General features: G+C 45.3%; 1 protein-coding gene across 1 annotated transcript in view; it reads right to left on the bottom strand.

Moving 5' to 3' along the window:
* Nucleotides 1–244: 244 nt before the first annotated feature.
* The window catches only part of LOC123515620 (macrophage migration inhibitory factor-like), a 32,108-nt gene continuing 8,902 nt past the window's right edge, over nucleotides 245–23,450 (bottom strand). The window contains exons 3-4 of the mRNA XM_045274410.1: nucleotides 15,068–15,240; nucleotides 245–772 (exon numbers count right to left, since the gene is read on the bottom strand). Coding sequence (XP_045130345.1) covers nucleotides 691–772; nucleotides 15,068–15,240 — 255 coding nt within the window. The 3' untranslated portion in view covers nucleotides 245–690. The remainder of the gene's footprint in view (nucleotides 773–15,067; nucleotides 15,241–23,450) is intronic.

The following is a 23,450-nucleotide window of genomic DNA, read 5'->3' on the forward strand; positions in this document are numbered from 1 at the left end:
TCACGAAGCTATATTTATCAGGAATTATAATAATATTTTGCCTTTCCTAGTCTCAAAAAAATTTAACAGTCATTTTTTACTCACCATTACGTCTGTAACTGTTTTGCTCTGCTGTTCACACCCGCTCTAGGAACAGTGGAAATTTTGCAAGTGATACGACCATTCTCTGAACTCTGGAACTCTGTGAGAACAACTTGTGATCGCACCTCCATTACTTTTAAATGGCTCTCGTTGAAACTGTACGAAAGTTTAACCATATTTTTATTGTTATAGTCACAAGATGATAAGGTTTCTGCATTATAAGGAGAAGCTATAATCTTTGTGAACTTTGAAAATAGCCATGGTAAGAGAGGAAATCGTGTGATTTACCGGAGTAGTAATACTGAGGGATAATAAAATAAATATCCTTATCATTTAATCGGATATGGACAATAAACTAATTGTGTTTATAGTTACAGTCACAGTAAACATCACCTGGTCAATCTGTACATAGGATAACGGACAAAAATGCTGTTGTTGTAATACATGGACCTGAGCCTCATTGAATGTGGAGGTGGCAACAGTAACTGCCAGTGCCAACTTGGGAAGTCTCGCACACACTCAGTGCAGTGTTGGCGGCCCTATAGTTCACGGCATGCTGTGCTTGACTATATCTGTTGCTTAATTTTGTATGTGTTGTGTGGCAAAGACTTAGCGGCCATACAGTTCATGGAATGTTGTTCCTTTGTGTCCAACAGTTGATGTGTTCAAATCCTGGAACACGATGAACATTCTGCAAAGAACACACATAAAATAGAAAAATAGCAATGATATATTTTTTTTGTGAGGGAGGAAGGAAATCTCACCATATCTAAACTTAGCTAACAGCACACGTAATGCTCAATTCTAGAGGCACATTCTATGTTAAGAATGTAACTGTATCTTTGAATACTTTGAAAGTTACCTCAGGATATAATTTAATTGCCTCAATTCCCCTTCCCTCCAAGTTTTTTTTAAGTCTCAGCTAAGACTAATGGGTCATTTGTAATTTCACCTATAATGTTATATTTTTTTCAGTATTGTTTTTTTCTAGTCTTTTTTATGAGAAAATATCAAATGGTAAGGTATTATGTATTTTATTATTATTATTATTATTATTATTATTTTGCATTACATGATGTTAGAAGAAACTATTCATTTTTGTATATTTTATGAAATTCAGAACTCAAAATGGCTGCCGTCTTTTGTTGTCATATTCATTTATGCTAGCTGATTTTGCCAAAGTTCCTCCTGATTCTTTTCAACATTGTCGTACCTAAAACTAGGAACTTTTAGATGGATTAAACTAGGAGGAATTTAAGTCAGGATTATTGTTGAGAAGATGTCTCAGGAGTTGAAAGAAACTCGCAAGAAGAGGGGGGGGGGGTCAACCAAAGGTTAGGTGTCGCGCAATATAAAAATGAGCTCCAAGAATTATGTGAGCATACTAACACCAGCTTTGAGTTGTTAGATTCTGCTGTCAGTGTTTTCCACCAGCTGGCGGCCTTTGCCGCTCTTCAGGCCGAGGTTGAGTTACTACCGGAGAATCCTGATAATCTTGAAGCAGACACTGATGAAACTGATTTGTTTCACAAAGATACCAGGAAAATAAGAGCCCAAGCAGCCATATTCTTGAAGAGAGCAAATGATATATTGTGTGATTTATGTCGATTAAGCTTGCCAGTCACCGCAAAATATGCATTGCTGCTTATGATGCACTTTCCAGTTTTTATTTATTTAGTAAATCCATCCTGGAATATCTTTCAACTACAGTATATATGGTGGCGCATCAACAGAGTGTGGCTTTATGCTTCCTTTTGCTATCCTTAAGGTAATAATACCAGGTAAGAATGATAAGGACAAGGCATCTACCATATCTAATGAAAAATCAGAAGTTAAATTACCTAGATTAGAGCTCTCCAAATACTTTGGTGAGTTACCTGAATGGCAGTCATTCTGGAACAGATTTGAGACTTTAGTTAACTAAAATGAACTGCCAAATATAAGCAAATTCAGTTACTTGCGGTAACTACTTCAAGGAGAAGCGCTATCTGTCACTCAAGGCTTGTATCTTTCTTCAGCAAACTATAAGGTGGCCTGTGGCTTGCTGAAATAAAAATTGGCCATTCAGAGAGATTAATTTCTGCCCATGTGCAAGGTTTGCTGAATGTTTCCTTGCTACTTGGAGTTAAGGGAGCTAATCAATGTGAATCCCTATGGAAGCTACAAGACAAGCTGTTGTGTCATGGAAGAAGCTTGGAAGGCCTTAATTAAGTTAAATGGTGACCAGTATGACATGGTGTTTACCCCATCATCCTATCTCAACTTCCACAAGATATACAGTTGGAATGCTCAAGAGAAAGCTCTGGACATGAAGATGACTTGGAGTGGCTACTGAAATTCCTTCAGCAAGGGCTCCAGCGTCTTGAAAAAGTAGAAACTTTTAGGGATGCATCCAATGAAAAATGCTCTATACAGCAAGAAATCGAAAGGAGAAAGGTTAGTTTGGTTTCAGTCCTGCTGACGTCATCTGAAGAATTCTTAACACACTGGGTATTTTGTCAAAAGTGACTTAGATCTGAAAAGTGTAGTCACAATCATACTTAAGTTGGATATACCTGCCCATGAAGAGAATGTTAAGGAGAAAGGATTGTGTGTTAAGTGCCTTTTCTCAGGGCATCAATCCAGACGTTCTAAACGTTAGGCAAAGCGTACTCTGTGTCATGAGTATCATAATGTGTTGTTCTGTAGATCTTTCAAACCTTTGCATAAAGCTAATAACCTACTAAGTAAAGAGTCTGTTAACCAGAAAACTAGTGATCAAGTAATTGTTCAGTTAAGTAATGATGTCAATACTAATAATGTTGGACATGTTGGCATTTCTCATGATCAATGATTACAGTCCACAGTATTGCAGACAGCTAAGATCAAAGTTCTAATAAATAGTGGAAATTCTGCTGAAGCTATTGTAGTGTTTGATGTAGGTGCAGATACCAGCTATGTGAATCATGACTTTGATAGAAAAATCAAATGTTACATCCAAGTACATTTCCTACTCAGCTTTTGATAACAAGATATCACAAAGCTCTAAGCCTAAGGAATGGAATGTGTTTGATGTGAACATGCTTGATACCCAGGGTCATAACTATTTTGTGTTTGCTGCTGAAGTAATGTCTATTTGTTCCCCTTTGAGACGTCAGCAAGTACCTGATGACGTGTTGCGGACCCTATAAGAGCATAAGAACATAAGAAAAGAAGAAAGCTGCAAGAGGCCACCTGGCCTACACGTGGCAGTCCCTGTATGATTAAAGATACATAATTCCATCTATCATCCCCATCCATATATTCATCAAATATTCTTTCAAAGCTCTCTATTGACTCCACACTGACTGCATGACCACTGATTCCGTTCCACTAATCATCCACTCTGTTTGAGAACCAGTTTCTTCCCATTTCTCTCCTAAACATGAATTTCTCAAGCTTAAACTCATTATTTCTGGTTCTGTCCCCGCTACTGATCCTAAGAGCTTCGCTCATGTTCCCTATGTTAAAACCCTTATACCACTTAAATAATACTTCTACCAGGTCTCCTCTTAACCTACGTCTCTCTAAAGAATGCAGATTGAGTTTCTTCAGTCTCGCTTCATAGGGAATATCCCCTCATCCCCTGTATCTTTTTAGACATCCTGCTTTGCACTGACTCCAACAGAACTATATCCTTCCTAAAATGTGGGGGGCTCCCAGAATTGCACCGCATAGTCAAGCGCCAAGTATAGTTTTAGTATTATTTCGGGACTTCTGCTTTTAACACTCCTAAAAATAAATCCTAGTACCCTATTTACCTTATTTCTAACCTCTATGCATTGCTTTCTGACCGAGATCGGATCTGAATATAATTCCTAAATATTTTTCATATTTGAAACTTCCTAGTGCCTCCTTATTTATCATGTACCTATTGTGTGGAGCGTAGTTAATGTTGAACTGTATTTGGAATTTATCTGTTCATTCTTTCATCCTATCCAAATCTGCCTGCAAGGCAATGGCATCCGAATCTGTCCTAATTAATCTACCTATCTTCGTGTTGTCTGAGAAAATATACTAATATCACTACTAATTCCACTATCCAAGTCATTAATGTATATTAAAAATAACAATGGCACTAAAACTGAACCCTGTGGCACCCAGTTGATTACTTGACCCCACTCTGAATTAGATCCATTAATTACTACCCTCTGTCGCCTATCGCCTAACCACGATTTAATCCAGCCTAAAATTTTACCCTCTATGCCATGCACTCTAACCATTTGTAGTGCTCCGAAGCTGTGAAACCAGCCGGTGTCACGACGCCCCGTCACAGTTTTGTGAAGCACCGGCACAAGGGAGCACTACAGTTTTGGACACGTCACCGTATCCACGCTGGCCGGTGGATGGATGAATGGATTTTGTTTAGGCGCCTCAACATCTAAGGTCATATAGCGCCGTTACAAAAAGGTAAAAAGAAAATATGGAAGAAAAGGAAACAAAGGGATTAAAAACTATAATAGTAAAAACATCGTAAAAAAACTAACTAAAAGCAATTAAAATTATGCAATTAAAAGTATCTAAAAAACAAATAAGTAAATACAATAAAATTAAATAAAATTCACATATTTGGGAGAAGGCCCACTTCTCCCAAAAAACTAAAAACATCATGGCCTTGGGCTAGGCACTCTGGCCCAAGGACCTTTGAGATATAATAGACACCGCTATCTCTACCGCGACAGCGGTAGAGGTAGCGGTGTCAAATCAGTCAAACTAGGGCACTCCACTAGTAGGTGCCGCACCGTAAGCGGCACCAGGCAATCATCACAGTAAGGTTGAGGGTCCCTGGTCAGGAGGTACCTTTGTGTAAGGTACGTGTGACCTATACGATGTCGCGCCAATAAAGTCTGTGCACGGCGATCCCGGACATGGGTGTAAGTCCACTGAGGGAGTGTGGAAGTAGTAATCTTTCCCATTTTTGAGGTTGCAACCCCCGTTAGCCATCTCCTCTGCCAAAGTGCAGCAACTGCCTCACGAATTACAGGAAATACTTCTCGGAACGGAATAGGGGCAAGAGGTGGAGCGCGACTTGCTGCCTTTTTAGCGAGGCGGTCTGCGTGTTCATTCCCTGGAACACCAACGTGACCAGGGACCCAACAGAACCCAACACGATATCCTCTTCTGGTAAGTAGGTATAGCCACTCCAGGGCTGATAAAACCAGAGGATTAAAGGAGACAGTGGAAGAGAGAGCAGTAAGAGCACTGCGACAGTCACTAAAAATTGTAAAAGACGCAGTAAAGACGGAGGCTACCGAAGGAAGGCTGCCACACCGATAAAAAGAGGGGAAAACTACACTATACCCGACGCCTGCGTCGGATTTGGAACCATCAGTAAAAACAGGAGTGTCATTAGAATGGATAAAAAAAAAGTGTTCTAAAAACCGAGTGTGCGACAGAGCTGGCAGAAAATCCTTCTTGCCATCCGTGGCAGGAGGGCATAATGAGATAACTGGAAGTTGCCAATAACCAACTCGCGGGAGACGGAAAGAGTACACAGGAGTGGGGTCGATAGATAACTCCGCCATGAGATTTGCAACTCTAAGGCCAAAAGGTTTAGGGAGACTCGGTCGAGTGACATACGCCTGCGAGCGCGAGTCCCGCAATATTGACAGACAGGGGACAAAATCAGGAAGACGGTGGGTGCGAAACCAACACCGGAGCATCGAAGACTGGCGCCGGAGGTCGAGCGGCCAGAAACCAGCATCCACTAGTAGGCTAGGTATTGGAGATGTCCGAAATGCACCCGTAGCCAAGCGGACCCCAGCATGATGCACGGAGTCAAGCGTGCGTAGTCGTGCATCCGTTGCAGAGGAGTAGATCTCACAACCGTATTCCAGCTTTGGAAGGATTAGTGTACGGTGAAGCAGCAGCAAAGTGTCCCTGTCCGCACCCCAAGAGGTGTGACTTAAAACCCGAAGAAGGGATAATGCCTGCCGACAAGACACCTTAAGAGAACGGAAATGAGGAACCCAGGTGAGACGGTTGTCAAACAAAAGGCCAAGATATCGAGTCGCCTCCACGCATGAGAGGCGTCTATTGGCGAGGTATAAATCCGGGTCAGGATGGACACCACGGTTGCGGCAAAAATACATGGCTACGGTCTTCGAGATGGAGAATCGAAAACCGTTCATGTAGGCCAAACTGGACACCCTATTGATTGCCAGTTGGAGCTTGCGCTCAATCAGTGACATCCTAGCAGCAGCAAATGAAATACATAAATCAGCATATAAGGAGCTGTGAATGCCATCTGGGAGAGTATCAATAACACCATTTATAGCGACTGCAAATAATGTAACACTAAGAATACTTCCCTGTGGAACACCATCATTTAGAGCAGTAGCCTCAGAGAGAACACTCCCACGAACCCGTAAAAACGTCTGGATAAAAACTGCTGGATAAAAGAGGAAGGTGGCCACGAAGGCCAAAATTAAACAAAGACTGTAAAATGCCATGACACCAAGCCGTGTCGTAGGCCTTCTCCAGGTCAAAAACTGTTACTTGATGGTGGTGATTAGCGAAGGCCTCACAAATGGAAGACTCTAGGGATAAAAGAGCATCAGTAGTAGACCTCATCTTTCGGAAGCCGTACTGTACCGATGACAAGTACTTCCCCCTCTCCAAGTACCACATGAGTCTTACATTTACCATCTTTTCTAAAACTTTACAAATGCAGGATGTCAAAGATATAGGACGGTAGTTCGTAGCCTGGAGATTATCTTTCCCAGGCTTCGGAAATGGGAGAACCACTGCCACAGCCCAAGAAGTAGGAAAGTCACCGGTATGCCAAATCATATTATAAAGATTTAAAAGAAAGTTAAAAGCACTGTCAGACATGTGGCGCAAGAAGGCATAAGATTATCATCTGGCCCAGGAGAAGAGTCGTGACACTGGGACAAAGCAGAGAAAGTGACATTATAAGACTCCCCTCCAGCGGAAGAAAAGTTCATGCCGAGAGATAGCATTCTCTGGCGGTGACATGCGCCCGGGCTGCAGGATGCCTCCGGGAAACACTGGCAAAGTGCTCCGCGAAGAGGTCGGCGACATTCCTAGGGTCTGCCACCGTTCGCCCAGCAGACAACAAAATTGGTGGGGAAGGAGCAGAATACTTTCCAGCAATTCGGCGGACTTTGTTGAAGACATCCGTAAGAGGGGTGCGGACGTTTATGGAAGAGACATAGGCTTTCCACGAGGCTCTTTGTGCTTCTTTCAAAACGCGGCGGGCCGAGCTCGGCAGCGCCGAAAAGCTTCCAGGCACTGCGGGTCCCCACGATGTCGCCGGAGACGAGAAAAGCTGCCCGTTTCTCTTTTACCGCTGCAGTGCATGCTGCGTTCCACCAAAGAACGGGACGCTTAGTAAAGCGACCTGACGTCCTAGGGATTGTCTGAAGCGCTAAAGAAATTTTAAAAAATCGGTTAAATAATCAACAGCCTCAGCACAAGTAGAAAAGTCAGCCAGCGGACGGATAAAAGAGTTAAGGTCTGTGAATCGACACCAATCTGCCTTGTCTAAAACCCAGCGTGGGGCGCGGGACTGTGGCTCAGAGTTCACAGATTCCAATAAAATCGGAAACTGGTCACTACTGTGTAAATCCGGTAGGACTCGCCAATTAAAATCAAGGAAAGAATTAGATGTACAAAGAGAAAGATCGATAGCTGTAAAAGTCCAAGTAGGACTGTGGAAATGTGTAAAATCCCCAGAATTTAAAATCTCCAATCCCTCATCCTCACTAGCACTTTCATCCCCACAATGGGTGATGACCGTTAAAATCTCCCAACAAAAGAAAAGGCGGAGTCAGCTGACGCACCAAGCCGTCAAGCTCACCCCTGGAGACAGGAAGCCGAGAAGGGAGATATAAACTGCAGATAGTGTACAGTCGTCCCATAAAGACCTTAACAGCAACCACCTGAAGGGGAGAGTTAAGTTGTATCGGGATAACAAGTATATCCTGACGGACTAAAATAGCTGTACCATCGTGGTGGCCCTGGTCAGGGAAAGGAGTGTTAAAAAGGCACGATAGCCAGGAGGACTAGAATAAGTACTATCACCTATTATAGTCTCTTGTAGAGCTACACAGGCTGGAGAGATCTCCGACAGCAAAGCTCGGAGTTCCCCCCACGAGGCGCGAAGGCCTCTACAGTTCCACTGTAGAAGCTTGAAGATGACTATTTGGGTGCAGTGGGCGGGCGAGCCTTTTGAGGCTGCCCGTGACTGACCTGACTAGAAATAATCAAACAACGAGAAGACACCGGGTGTTGAGATGTGCCGGGTCGTTGGACCGCAGCTTTTCGGCCTGCCGGTGAATGATGCGAACCACCATCACTCCTACCGGTCCTCGGAGGACGAAGGTCAGGCAAGACTACACTTTCCGATACAGCAGGTCCGCAAGGGACGGCTGTGACAATATCATCGGACGTCTCCATGCTAAGAGCGTCCTCATCACAAGAAGTCCGATCTGCGACAGAGGGCGTCACAGAAGGCTGGACAGAAACAACTGGAGCTACCATTGCAGAGCGGTCCCTGGAGGACTCACGGTCACGTGCACCGGGAGAAACCTTAGACTGTTTAGGCTGAGCTAAATCGATCGACTCCGCAGAGCCGCGGTGCCGCTTAGTTATGCCCTTGAAAGGCTTAGGAGATACAGGTGGCAAATGGACATCTACTACATGGGTGACTTTGGTCAAGTCCGTATTTTTCTCGTCACTTCTAAGAGATGACTCAACCGAGTCATCAGACAAAATGGCAAACCTGTTAGCCAGATAAACAGGACCACCCGCCCCAACAGAGCGAGAGGTAGCAGGAGGAGTTGTCTTCGGACCGGCAGACTCAGCCGAAGAGCGAGCGGCCAATGAAGCATAGGATGTCGCACCAGTACCGTCCTTCTGGCGGTACAGGAGTTCACGGCGGGCGCTACCGAGGCTGATAAACTGACTATTGGCAAGCTGTAGAATGTCCTGCTCCAGGCGATACCTGGGGCATTGCCTGGAACGTACCTGGTGAGCATCACGGCAATGAAAACAATAAGCTGCACCATTGCAATGCTCCTCTGAATGTGAGTCGAGTGCAGAGCAATTACCACATCGGGAAGCTTCCTTACACGAGCTTTTGCCGTGACCGTACCCATAGCATGAGAAGCACTGAAGAGGGCGAGAAACAAAGTGCCTCACCCTAAGGTTGATAGGACCGATATGAACACGGTCAGGAAGGGTGGAACCAAAAAGGTGAGAAGGACCATGTTGGAGGAGTTCCTTATCTTAGTCACCTTTTGTACTGAGCTAGGGCACATTGCTAGTATTTCCTCTTCTGGGAATTCATAGAGATCTTGACTATAAACACAACCTTTGCTATAGTTAAAGGTGGGATGAGCCTTAACAGTCTCAAACATGCTGTCAGAAGGGCATGGGAGATGTTGCAACATCCTCGCTTGCGTGAGATCTTTGCTCGCACAAGCACCCCTTCCATACTTTTTCAGATTCCCTCAGGAATCGTGCCGATTTCTTTGGACAGGTACCGGGAGGCATGGATGAAATTCCACGCCCATTTCTATAGTACGCCACAAACCAACGTGGAGGCGGGATCTGGCGGACTGCTGGAACTGAATTCTCTAAATAGTTTTCAAAAACATTTGGGATGTAATCCATGTCACTCTCTGAAATATTACGTGACTGGAGAAATTCAGTTTTAAAGCCATGGCCGGCAAGGGGCAGAGATGCTACATTTTCATAAGCCAGACGGGCTTCATCACATGACAGAAAAGTTACATAGCAACGGTTAGATGGAAAGTCCTTTTCATAAACCAGTCGAATGCGTAGAACCGTGCCATACACCTTGAGAAGTGAGTGCAAGGCGTGGTAGGAAAATGATGGATTAACATTTACCATCACAAGGGAGTCATATGCAGCAGAAATACGCCCCTCGGAAGAACTCCCAGAACAAGAGACTGCTGGGGAGGCTCTTGTGGAGGGAATCCTCCTTCCCACTCAGACCTGAAGATGACGTCTCGCGGGCCAGGTCAGCCACCTCACGAGAACCTGACTGTTTTTTTGTGTTTAACCACATGTAAAAAGTTACACAAAAATTGGCTCCAGGGGCAAGGGAAACCACCCACTGGGACTACAATGGGAGGGAGCGCTGGCTGCCGTGGACGGGGTAACTCGTCCCCATGCGGACCAGTCGTTTTGAAAAAAGGTCCCACATGATACGAAAGTTTGTCCACGACAGAGCATCCCAGCCTGGACACCCAACCATCCAGCACAGGACAGCCCCTATTGGGCGATCCCTCCAGCGGGTGGCTCCGCTGGTCCACTGGCAGCCTACGTAGGAACCATTTAGTCTGGCCCCTCACTGGCGACCTTACTAGCATGGGTAGCCCTTTCCCCCTCGAAAGGGCGGAGCAGGGGCCTAAGCCCCCTCTAGCCTAGCTCGCCAGGTCACAGGGGCACGCAAGCCCTCCCACCACGACAAGGCGGTTCCCATCTGGGGGGGCTGGCCGGTGGAGCTGTGGAGCTGTGGCAGCGGCAGATTCCGGCAGCTACACCTACTGCACGCATTCTGCACTCTGGGACTGCACCCTGTTACAGCACTCTGCCACGTTCTGGGCTGCCGTTTCTGGTCACTGCATGCTGTCGCGTCCACTCTGCCACGTTTAAGGTTGCCGTCGCTGGTCGCTGCACGCTGCCACGTCCTGAGCTGCTGCTTTGTATCGCTATGATTTGGACTACGGTTGTGAGTGGACGGCTGCTACGTGTTCCAGCGTATCTGATAAAGGAACGCCTCTGTGCCGCTGGCGTACCTCGTACCTCCTGGCTGCCACGTTACGCACGTCCTCGCTTCGTGGTGATGTTTCGTTATGTACTTGTGAAATTCTAGTTTGAGTAAAGGGTCATAAGAAACACGGTGTTTACAAACCTCGCGTGGACACCTACACTTTCTCAAGAGCCTCTGGTGTGGTAACTTGTTAAATGCTTTACTGAAATCTAAGTATAGGATGTCATTATTATCAACATTATCTGCCACCTCATAAACCTTACTATAAAAACTCAACAAGTTTGTTGCTGAGAGATTTATCAAGCTGTGTTTGGCTAAGTGTTCCCTAATGTTTTTCGCTATTATTGATTCCATTAATTTACCCACAACTGAAGTTAAGCTGACAGGCCTGTAATTAGTCGTTAGGGGATTTCTCGCCCTAGTTATATACTGGGACTACATTAGCTTCTCTCCACATTATCAGTACCTCACCTGACTCCAGTGACATCCTAAAAAGCACTGCTAATGGCTCACTGATGATCTCCTTGCACTCCCTAAGTACCCTTGGGTATATTTCATCAGGTCCTGGTGGCTTGAATTTCTTCAGCTTATCTATCTCCTGTTCTACCATCTTAGTTATATGAATATTTGTCAGCTTCTCACTCTCCTCTGCCTTAGAAATTTCCTGTGTGTTCTCTTGGGTGAAAACAGTTAAAAATACTCGTCCATTCTTTTACTAATCTCTACCTCAGAACTAACCATCTCCCCGATTAGTTGTCTCTAAAGAATCCATTTCTTCTGCTTTTTTTCTTATTTAACTGAAAAAATCCCGTCGGAGCCGTCTTTGCTTGACTGGCTACCCTCAACTCTTATTCACTTTCAGCTTTTTTTCGTTAACCTCTTAACTGTTCTCACTAATTTATTGTATTGTAGCATTAAAACCTCATCGCCTTCCTTTAGTCTCTTATGTATATTCCTCTTCTATCCTATGCATTGTTTTAATCTGCCATTTACTTAGGGTCGTTCCTTTGTGATCTTATTGTTTTATATGGAATGTTAGCTATTTGACTCCTCTGTAATTCATCAAGAAAGTAGCTATACACCTCATCAACCTTCACCTGCCCTGCTCCCACCAACTTCACTTCATTCCTCTCAGCCTGATCTGACCCAGATCCCACAACCTGACCGCTCACACTCTCCCCTTCTCCGACTTTACACTTCATCCAACCTCTCTGATCCTGCCTTCCTTCTCTCACGTGCATTACTTAACCGCCCCCCCCGTTTGGCTTCGAAATTAGCCTTCCTGAAGTCAGGTACTTTCCTGGTGCTCTTGTTTCTAAAAGCTTCGTGCCATTTCGATTTATACCCCATTTCATTATGGTCACACATCTGCCTTTAGCTGATGACTATAGACATTATCATAACATCATTTTGGATATATTGTTAGGTCAGGATAATTATTGGAGGTTTATTTCAGTAGACAGTGTTGTGAAATTGGGAGAATTAGTGGCCCACAAATCAATAATTGATTGGATTTTGTTTGGTTCTTGTTTAAAGGCCCATGAGGAGATAATATCTCATCTGACAGGGTAGTGGATAAGATGGTGAGTGTGAGGATCAGGTAGACATCCATGTTCGAGTCCCACCACGTGCCGCCTTGAAACTTTGTCATTTGTTAAGTGGTTTAAAGTGTCCTACATGTCACCATGATACTTAGATTCTAGGCGGAGGTGTATTTGCCTTACACCAAAGATGCGCTTAGGGAGGTGATATGGGCCCTAATATGGGTACCACTTTAAATGAAATTGCCTGCGCCACTAATATAATGGGTGGAAGCTGGACAGCGCTTCCCGTACTCTTTAAGAATGCCTACAGGTGCTATAGGTTATAATATAGCAAAAAAAAAAGTTATGTATAAGTACTGCTAATCATGTCAATGAATCTGATTTGCATAACTTTTGGAATTTAAAAAGCATAAGTATTTAAACTGAGAAAGATAGACCTACCAAAAAAACAGTTTTGGGTACCTTTCAGAACGCAATTCAGTATGTTAATGGCAGGTATGAGGTTGCTTTGCCTTGGATGCAAAGTTGAGAAGGGTGCAAGGTAGAGATTGTCTCCTTGATTATAAGTTCGAGAAAAATCCTGATATGAAAGAGGCATTATGATCAAGTTCTCAAGAGTTATGAGGAGAATAGTATTATTATTGAGGTTCCTCTTTCTGATTTTGAAAGTCCTTATACCTCTTACCATCCTCTTTCTGATTTTGAAAGTCCTTATACCTCTTACTATTTGCCACATAGACTTGTAATCAGACAGCATGTTTCCACAAAAATAAGGCCTGTGTTTGATGCTTCTGTAGCATGACCTAATGGTATTTCTTTGAATGACTGTTTAGAATCTGAGCCATCACTAATTCCTGATCTTGTTGAAATTTTGTTAAGGTTTAGAAAATGGAATGTTGTTTTGACTGCAGATATTGCAAAGGCATTTTTGCAGATTGGGATTCAATGCGCTGACCAGGATTTTCACCGGTTTTTGTGTCAATGCAGTAAGAATACCTACATGTGATGAGATTTGTTTTTACTGAATGACATTCTTCAACACCATTTGAATGCTTACCCTGATTCAGTAACAGTAAAAGAGCTTCAAAAAAAAAAAAAACTGTATGTTAATGATTGGCTCTCTGGAGCATCTACTGTTAAAGCCGCCAGTAAAATGCTTAGTGAAGCTCAGAAAATATAATCAGATGATAGTATGACTATCCAAGTGGCACGCTGAAAATTACTTTTTGATCAATTAATCAGCATTATTAGTATTTTTGAGTCTGAGGTTGATGATGTAACTAAATTATTAGGAATGTACTGGAATTCCTTTCAAAGATGCGTTTTTATTTTAGGGACTTGTTGGGTGATGAATTTGATTTCATTTTCACCAAGAGAAATTTTTTAAGTTTAATTGCAAAAACATTTGACCATTTGGGGTTGATAAGTCCTTTCACTATGTACGCCAAAATATTGTTTCAAGAAATTTGGTGTCTTGGACTTGGTTAGGATGAAAGCCTACCACATGATTTGTAGCTGAAATTTGAGTGTTGGGTTGACAGCATAAAGACTCTCAAGGCTTTTGAACTTGAAAGATGCTATTTTCCAAAATTAATGTAAAGGTCCGTTGAAGGTTTGGATGTACATGCTTTATAGTTGTGCTTCTGAGAAAGTTTAAGGTAGTAGTGTATAATTACGTATGCCTAAATCATAGGAGGAGTTTCATGTATACTTTGTTTTGTCCAGAACAAAAATGGTTCCTATCAAACGGGTTGCTTTACCTCTGCTATATGGAGCTTTGTTGAGTGCTCGTCTCATCTATTATGTAAAATCTGCCTAGCATTTGCCTGAAAGTGTAAGATTAGTTTACTGGGCAAATTCAAAAGTTTTTCTGTCTTGGATAAGGGATAATCCCCCAAAAGGGAAAACGTTTCTTGCTAACAAAGTAACTGAAAACTGAAACTGACTTCTCTAAGTGACTGATACCATTGTCCAGGTACAGATAACAACGTTGCTGATCTGATGATCCGAGATGTTCTGGATGATCAACTTATTGCTAATGACATGTGGCTAAAAAGTCTCAAACGGTTATCTAATTCCTCATTATTTTATGTGTTAGAGTTAATGATGATGAAGAAATACATAGTTTTGCTCTTCCTAATGAAGAATATATGTAAGGAAGAAGAAGTACTTATGACTGTTAATGAAGAAACCACATATATATTTGAATTTTATAGATATATAGTGATTTCACCAAAGTTCTGAATATTGTTGCTTGGGTTAGATTTATTCACAATTGCAAACCTAATGGCACTAAGCATACAGGCCCTCATTCTTATGAGGAGTCGAGTCATGCAAAGGACAACATTATTATTTGTGTTTCAGAAAGGAAGCTATGAGAAAGAGAAAAATGCTTTGCCGCAAGAGAAACCCCTTCCAGGGAGTTCTTCCCCTTACTAAAATCTAATGGGTTATTGAGGATCAAAGGTAGATTACAGTATTCTGATTTGAATTATGACAGCAAGGAGGATGAGGATTTGTAAAGTGGAGGTGCAAGTGATTGTGAAAGCAAGAAAAGGGAAAAGGAAAAGGAAGAGAAAAGATAAAAGAAAAGAGGCACTAAGCGAGAGAGAGAGAGAGAGAGAGAGAGAGAGAGAGAGAGAGAGAGAGAGAGACCCACCTGTCATTGGAGATTCCAAGGTGTTTCTCCATGAAGACGAATATTTTGGCAGCATACGTCTTGTTAAGTTCCACGCCCAGCCTGCCAATGGAACTCAGTCTGACCGATGCGCACGGCTCACTGCTGCCGCCAAAAGACATCAGCTGGTCTGGCAGGACATGCATCATACAGTACTGTGAAGAAACTTAACCATTTAGGACCATAACAAATTTTCTATAGGGCACTGTCATTGGCTAGTGTACTTGCTAGGAATAACGGGAAAATTGCTTGCAACACAGTTTAGACTATACCGAACAGCTTAACAATTTCCCAACCATCCAAAGCAATGCTTTGGGCACACTAGAAAAATTATGTCTAGTAGGAGAGGCTTCCTGCCTCACTGCTGCCTTCTTCGTGAAGGCATCCACTTCCTCCAGTCTATTTCATTATGTCAGGGAGTTGTTTCTCTTTGTTTCAGTTCTGCCTCGTCTGAACTCTGTTGGTGGAGGATTCACCCCCACGGTATGGCGTGTTTTTCATTGCCTCCTTCCCAGCTAAGTGTCTCCTCACCACTCTCCTGGTAGAGCGATTCACTTCTCACTGTCTGCGTGATTCACCCCCATGGTGTGGCGTGTGTTTCATCGCCTACTCTCGAGCTAAGTGTCTCCTCACCACTCTGCTGGTGAAGCGATTCACTTCTCACTAGCCACGTTATTCACTGCCACAGCGTGCCGCGTGTTTCATCGCTTCCTCCTCAGCCAAGTGTCTTATTAGCAGGCTGAGCGATTCACCTTTCGTGGGCTGACTGATTCATTTTCCATTGCAGGATTGGATTTACTAGGTTGACTCCTGCTTTCCCATGGCCTCTCATCCCTTATTTTCCCTTTCGGCAGAAGCATGGCAGATTGCAATGTGAGGCTCCCAGCTTATTGGACTCCTTCAAAGCCAGAAAGCATAGGATGTGCATGGGGCACTCCTTCTGTATTCGTGATGACCAGTACCAGCCCAGGAATTGCGATGTGTGCCGGACCTGGTTGTTGGTAGTGCTTCCTTCAGAGTCGGATTCTCTCGTTCCAGTCAACGCCCTGAATCATCTGAAGGAATAGTGGACAGCTGCCCTCAAGTCTAAGCGACACAGATCAGGAGGTCTACTAAGGTGGGCAGATCTCTAACTGGAGAAAAGGCTGGGATTCTCTTGCACCGCTACTGCGGTTACCATTGCCCAGCTTAGAACAGGTTCGTCATCTCCACAGGGTGAACGGACTCCCTCCTTGTCGCCTCCAAGCCGCACAGATCCCTCTTGCCTTGGGGGGGCTGGGTGGCATAGTTGATTAAGACAGCTCATATTCGGGTCTCTGATCTAGGAGGCCCGGTTTCGAATCCTTGCCAAGCCTAGTTTCACAGTGGGAGATGTAGCGTTCTCCTGTGAACCCTAGCGGTGCCATATGACCTAAGCTGTTCCAGTGCCTAATGGAATAATTTCCATTTTTTCCCCTGCCTTCTCAGCAGCTCTCTCCTCGTTCTTCTTCACCTGTCGGAGTCAGTGGTACTGCGACTCTCTCCATAGTCGCCTCATATCCACCTCTGACTGGGTTTACGTTCCCAGTGTGGTTGTTCATGCTCCACCCACGACCAAGACAGACAGTGGCAGGAACGTATGGAGAATTTATTACTGAACGTTGTGTCTTATCCCCCCAAGCTCTAAATCAGCGTTCCTCTTCTCGGTTATCCTCATCAGCGGATTCTGACCATGGAGACTCTTCAGAGCACGGGCACAACAAGTGTCGTCGTTCGCACTCAGGCCAAGATACTTTGAGTGACAGGAGCTGCAACCTTCCATCCCCAACCCCTTCACAAGCAACTTAGTTTTGCTTGAACCCTCCTTCACGCCAAGTTGGTAGTAAAAGTGGGCCTACTTCTCCTTGACAGACACCTCAGTCAGTCTCCGCCGCTCCCAGCAAGCAATCCTACCAGGATGCCCCTTCTACGTCTTCGGTCCCAATGGGAGCTGATCCGTTCCTCTTGGATTTTCACTGGTACCTAGTCGCTTCCTTTGCCATGGTTGCCTTTCTAGAAGGCCACTGGGTTTGGATTAGCCAGCCATCCTGTGATGATTTGGGGCTTCGGACCGATGTGGGATTATGAGAAGCCAAAGGCATGGAACACAGGCACGAGTTCCATAGCTTAGCATACTCACACTCGGGCATCAAACACCACGTGAAGTTTGTTCCACCTGCAGCTGCAGTTGATGCCATGAAGTGTCTCCTTAAGGTTCCCCTTCTAGCCAAAGGCAGTTCTGTAGGTATTCAGTGTCCTTCAGATGCGGCACGGATAGTACTGCATGGCTAATCAAGGCCACCATTACTGGTCTCATGTCAACATGAACATTGCTAAACTTTAGGAGCTGGGAGTGAATCAAGCCTTGGGCAAGTCTCCTCCTACTATCACTGCTATTCTGGTTACTTCACATTCATCAGACAAGCTGAAGGAGCTGCTGGACTTCCTATTAGCGGCAAAAGGGACGCAAGGAGGCATTCCCTGTCAGGCTGCCACGGTGAAGGAAGAGCTTCTAAGGAAGAACATAGATGAGAGTCATGCTGCGGCACATGCTATTTCCGTGTCTAGACTGTTTTCAGTTGGCTCAGTGGACCAACGATCTTGTCACCAGCTACAAAGGCTACCCTCAAGGATATTCTTCGCACCATCTCAGTAACCTTGGATGCGTGTGCTTATGCCAACTCGGCCACAGTACGTTCTGTGCTCAACAAGGCAGTGGCAGCCCGTATCTTTCTTTACCAGGAGGCCTTGATGAAGCTACCTGAAGATCAGAAACAGTGGGTACTATGAGGTGATCCAGGTTCGCCCGCCATAGTTCCCCACACTGTACTAGACGCTGCCCTGGAATCGCAACGCCCAGTTATTAAGGTGGTAGCTCCTCCTGCACCTACACGATACAAGAGTCCTCCCAAGATGAGAAAACGGCAGTTTTCTAGTTCATAGCCGCAGCTCTTTCGTAAGGACAAGAGCAGGCGCTACCGTCTTCTCACAGGAGGGGCTTTTTCCTCACACTCAGGAGAGCGTTGACAACCACCAACGTCGTGCGCCAAATTCTCCAAAGGCCAAGTCTGCCAGGTTTGCTGGACGTCAAGTTTCCAAACGGAAATGACGCCGCTGTCTTAGGCCTCTTCTTGGGTTGGAGAGCAGCATGGCCAAAGCGCGGCTGGGCTGCCACAGTGGTCAAAAGGGGTCTTGACCTTGGACATTCATGCCAAGACTAAACATCCCACCCAGCTGGTCTCCAACATCCTAAGAGGTAAGGGCCCAGGTGATAGACTTATTAGCCATGGGTGTAGTAGAGAGAACGACAGGAAAAACTTCCTCTCCCGCATTTTCATGGTTCCAAAAAAGAACTCAGATCAATGAAGGCTGATCCTTGACTTGAGTAAACTTAATTAATAGTCACATCCAAAGCTTCAGGTTCAGAATGCTGACAATTGGGCAAGTACGCACAAGTTTACGGCAAAGCAACTAATGGGCCAGTCTCAATCTGTCAGAGGCTTACTGGTATATACCCATTCATTCTCGATTCCGCCCTTTTCTTACTTTTCAGGTCGGTTCAGAGACTTACCAATTCATCAGGATGCCCTTCGGTCTCTCCATTGCTCCCAGGGTCTTTATCAGGCTGACACAGGTCGTAGCACAATCCCTGGTGACAAGAGGAGTGAGGTGTCTCATGTATCTCGACAATTTGCTGTTGGCAGCGCAATCACAGACAAAGGCTCAGGAAACTGTCAGTACCACCCTGCACTGAACCAAATCCATGGATTTTCTTGTGAACAGAGAGAAGTTTATCACATATGCAACAGATTCGCTGGTTGGAAATGGATTGGAACTTATGTAATGCTACAGTGGGCATTTCAAAAGAAAATGCAACGTTACAGTGGGCATTTGAAAAGATAATGCATTGCTACATCTTCCGAGCATGTGTCTCACATACCATGACATCAGCAGGAATTACTAATAGGTTGTCTCAATTTTGCAGCCGAAGTCACTTCACAAGGGAGGCTTCGTCTACGACGAATAATTAACATGGTGAATGCGACAATACCAATGAAACCCCAGGATGAGGGGCTTTCTGTTCTTGAGGGGAATCTGAAGAAGTATGGGAAGGGGGTGCTAGTGCGAGCTAAAGATATTACGCAAGCGAGGATGTTGCAATATCTCCCATACCCTTCTGACAGCATGTTTGAGACTGTTAAGGCTCACCCCACCTTTAATTATAGCAAAGGTTGTGTTTATAATCAAGATCTTTATGAATTCGCAGAAGAGAAAATACTAGCAATGTGTCCTAGCTCAGTCCAAAAGGTGACTAAGATGAGGAACTCTTCCAACATGGTCCTTCTCACCTTCTTTGGTTCCACCCTCCCAGACCGTGTTCATATCGGTCCTATCAATCTTAGGGTGAGGCGTTTTGTTTCTCGCCCTCTTTTCAGTGTTTCTCATGCTATGGGTACGGTCACGGCAAAAGCTCATGTAAGGAAGCTTCTCGATATGGTAATTGCTCTGCACTAGACTCACATTCTGAGGAGCATTGCAATACTGCTGCTTATTGTTTCCATTTCCGTGATGCTCACCAGGTACGTTCCAGGCAATGCCCAAGGTATCGCCTGGAGCAGGACATTTTACAGCTTGCTAACAACCAATTCATCAGCCTTGGTAGTTCCCGCCGCGAACTCCTGTACCGCCAGAAGGATGGTATTGGTGCGACATCCTATGCTTCATTGGCCGCTCGCTCTTCAGCTGAGTCTGCCGGACCGAAGACGACAACTTCTGCTACCTCTCGCTCGGTTGGGGCGGATGGTCCTGTTCATTTGGCCAATAGGTTTGCCCTTTTGTCCGATGACTCGGTTGAGTCATCTCTAAGAAGTGACGAGAATAATACGGACTTGACCAAAGTCACCCATATAGTAGATGTCCATTAGCCACCTGTATCTCCTAAGCCTTTCAAGGGCCTGACCAAACGGCACCGCGGCTCTGCGGAGTCGATCGATTTAGCTTAGCCTAAACAGTCTAAGGTTTCTCCCGGTGCACGTGACCGTGAGTCCTCCAGGTACCGCTCTGCAATGGTAGCTCTAGTTGTTTCTGTCCAGCCTTCTGTGACGCCCTCCGTCTCAGATCGGGCTTCTTGTGATGAAGACGGTCTTAGCATGGAGACGTCCGATGATATTGTCACAGTCGTCCCCCCATGGACCCACTGTATCGCAAAGTGCAGTCCTGCCTGATCCTCGTCTTCCGAGGACCGGTAGAAGTGATGATGGTTCGCATCAACCTCCGATAGGCCGAAAGGCTGCGGTCCAACGACCCGGCACATCTCAACTCCCGGTGTCTTCTCATCGTTTAATTATTTCTAGTCAGGTCAGTCACGGGCAGCCTCAAAAGGCTCGCCCGTCCACTGCACACAAATAGTCATCTTCAAGCTTCTACAGTGGAACTGTAGAAGCCTTCGCGCCTCGTAGGGGGAACTCCGAGCTTCACTGTCGGAGTTCTCTCCAGCCTGTGTAGCTCTACAAGAGACTATGCTTGGTGATAGTACTTATACTAGTCCTCTTGGCTATCGTGCCTTTTTTAACACTCCTTTCCTGGACCAAGGCCACCACGGTGGCACAGCTACCTTGTCCGTCAAGACATGCCTGTTGTTCCCTTGCATCTCAACTCTCCCCTTCAGGTGGTTGCTGTTAAGGTTTTATGGGACGATCCTACACTATTTGCAGTTTATATCTCCCTCCTCGGCTTCCTGTCTCCAGGGGTGAGCTTGACGGCCTGGTGCGTCAGCTGACTCCGCCTTTCCTTTTATTGGGAGATTTTAATGGCCGTCACCCATTGTGGGATGAAGGTGCTAGTAATCCTCGTGGGGTTTTAATCGGTTCTTTTATTGAGGATGAGGGATTGAGGTTTTAAATTCTGGGATGTTACACATTTCCACAGTCCTACTGGGACTTTTACAGCTATCGATCTTTCTCTGTGTACATCTAATTCTTTCCTTGATTTTAATTGGCGGGTCCTACCGGATTTACACGGTAGTGACCACTTTCCGATTTTATTACAATCTGTGAACTCTGAGCCACAGTCCCGGCCCCCACGCTGGGTTTTAGACAAGGCAGATTGGCCTCGATTCACAGACCTTAGCTCTTTTATCCGTCTGCTGGCTGACTTTTCAACTTGTGCTGATGCTGTTGATTATTTTACCGATTTTTTACATTCAGTAGCTCTTAAGACAGGGATGACATCCGGTCGCTTTACTAAGCGTCCCGTTCCTTGGTGGAACGCAGCATGCACTAAAGCTGTGAAAGAAAAACGGGCAGCTTTCTCTCGTCTCCGGCGACATCGTGGGGACCCGCAGTGCCTGGAAGCTTTTCGGCGCTGTCGATCTCGGGCCCACCGCGTTTTGAAAGAGACACAAAGAGCCTCTTGGCCCACACCACTCTTACGGATGTCTTTAACAAAGACCGCCGAATTGCTGGGAAGTATTCTGCTCCTCCCCCACCAGTTTTGTTGTCTGCTGGGCGAACGGTGGCAGGCCCTAAGACTGTCGCCGACCTCTTCGCGGAGCACTTTGCTAGTTTTTCCCGGAGGCATCCTGCAGCCCCGGGCGCACGTCACCGCCAGAGAATGGAATCTCTCGGCATAAATTTTTCTTCCTCTGGAGGGGAGTCGTATAATGTTCCCTTCTCTGCCTTCGAGTTGCGGACTGCTTTGTCCCAGTGTCATGACTCTTCTCCTGGTCCAGACGACATTCCTTATGCCTTTTTGCGTCACATGTCTGACCGGGCTTTTAACTTTTTATTAAATCTTTATAATATGATTTGGCATACCGGTGACTTTCCATCTTCTTGGGCTGTGGCAGTGGTTCTCCCATTTCCGAAGCCTGGGAAAGATAATCTCCAGGCTACGAATTACCGTCCTATATCTTTGACGTCTTGTATTTGTAAAGTGTTAGAAAAGATGGTAAATGTAAGACTCATGTGGTACTTGGAGAGGGGGAAGTACTTGTCATTGGTACAGTACGGCTTCCAAAAGATGAAGTCTACTACTGATGCTCTTTTGTCCCTAGAGTCTTCCACTTGTGAGGCCTTCGCTAATCACCACCACCAAGTAACAGTCATTTTTGACCTGGAGAAGGCCTACGACACGGCTTGGTGTCATGGCATTTTACAGTCTTTGTTTAATTTTGGCCTTCGTGGCCACCTTCCTATTTTATCCAGCAGTTTTTATCCAGACGTTTTTACGGGTTCGAGGGGAGTGTTCTCTGAGGCTACTGCTCTAAATGATGGCGTCCACAGGAAGTATTCTTAGTTTTACATTATTCGCAGTCGCTATAAATGGTGTTATTGATACTCTCCCAGATGGCATTCACAGTTCCTTATATGTTGATGATTTATGTATTTCTTTTGCTGCTGCTAAGATGTCACTGATTGAGCGCAGGCTCCAACTGGCGATCAATAGCGTGTCCAGTTGGGCCAACATGAATGGTTTTCGATTCTCCACCTCGAAGACCGTAGCCATGCATTTTTGTCGCAACCGTGGTGTCCATCCAGACCCGGATTTATACCTCGCCAATAGACGACTCTCATGCGTGGAGGCGACTCGATATCTTGGCCTTTTGTTTGACAACCGTCTCACCTGGGTTCCCCATTTCCGTTCTCTTAAGGTGTCTTGTCGGCAGGCATTATCCCTTCTTCGGGTTTTAAGTCACACCTCTTGGGGACACTTTGCTGCTGCTTCACCGTACACTAATCCTTCCTAAGCTGGAATACGGTTGTGAGATCTATTCCTCTGCAACGGATGCACGGCTACGCACGCTTGACTCCGTGCATCATGCCGGGGTCCGCTTGGCTATGGGTGCATTTCGGACATCTTCAATTCCTAGCTTATTAGTGGATGCTGGTTTCTGGCCGCTCGACCTCCGGCGCCAGTCTTTGATGCTCCGGTGTTGGTTTCGCACCCACCGCCTTCCTGATTTTGTCCCCCTCTGTCAATATTGCGGGACTCGCGTTCGCAGGTGTATGTCACTCGACCGAGTCTACCTAAAACTTTTGGCCTTCGAGTGCAAATCTCATGATGGACTTGTCTATCGACCCCACTCCTGTGTACTCTTTACGGTTCCCACGAGTTGGTTATTGGCAGCTTCCTGTTGTCTCATTATGCCCTCCTGCCATGGATGGCAAGAAGGATTTTCTGCCAGCTCTGTCCCACACACGGTTTTTAGAACATTTTTTATCCATTCTGATGATATCCCTGTTTTACTGATGGTTCCAAATCCGACGCAGGCGTTGGGTTTAGTGTGGTTTTCCTCTTTTTATCGGTCTGGCAGCCTTCCTTCAGTGGCATCCGTTTTTACTGCGGA

Source organism: Portunus trituberculatus, chromosome 39 (genome assembly GCF_017591435.1).
Source record: "Portunus trituberculatus isolate SZX2019 chromosome 39, ASM1759143v1, whole genome shotgun sequence".
Lineage (NCBI taxonomy): Eukaryota > Metazoa > Arthropoda > Malacostraca > Decapoda > Portunidae > Portunus > Portunus trituberculatus.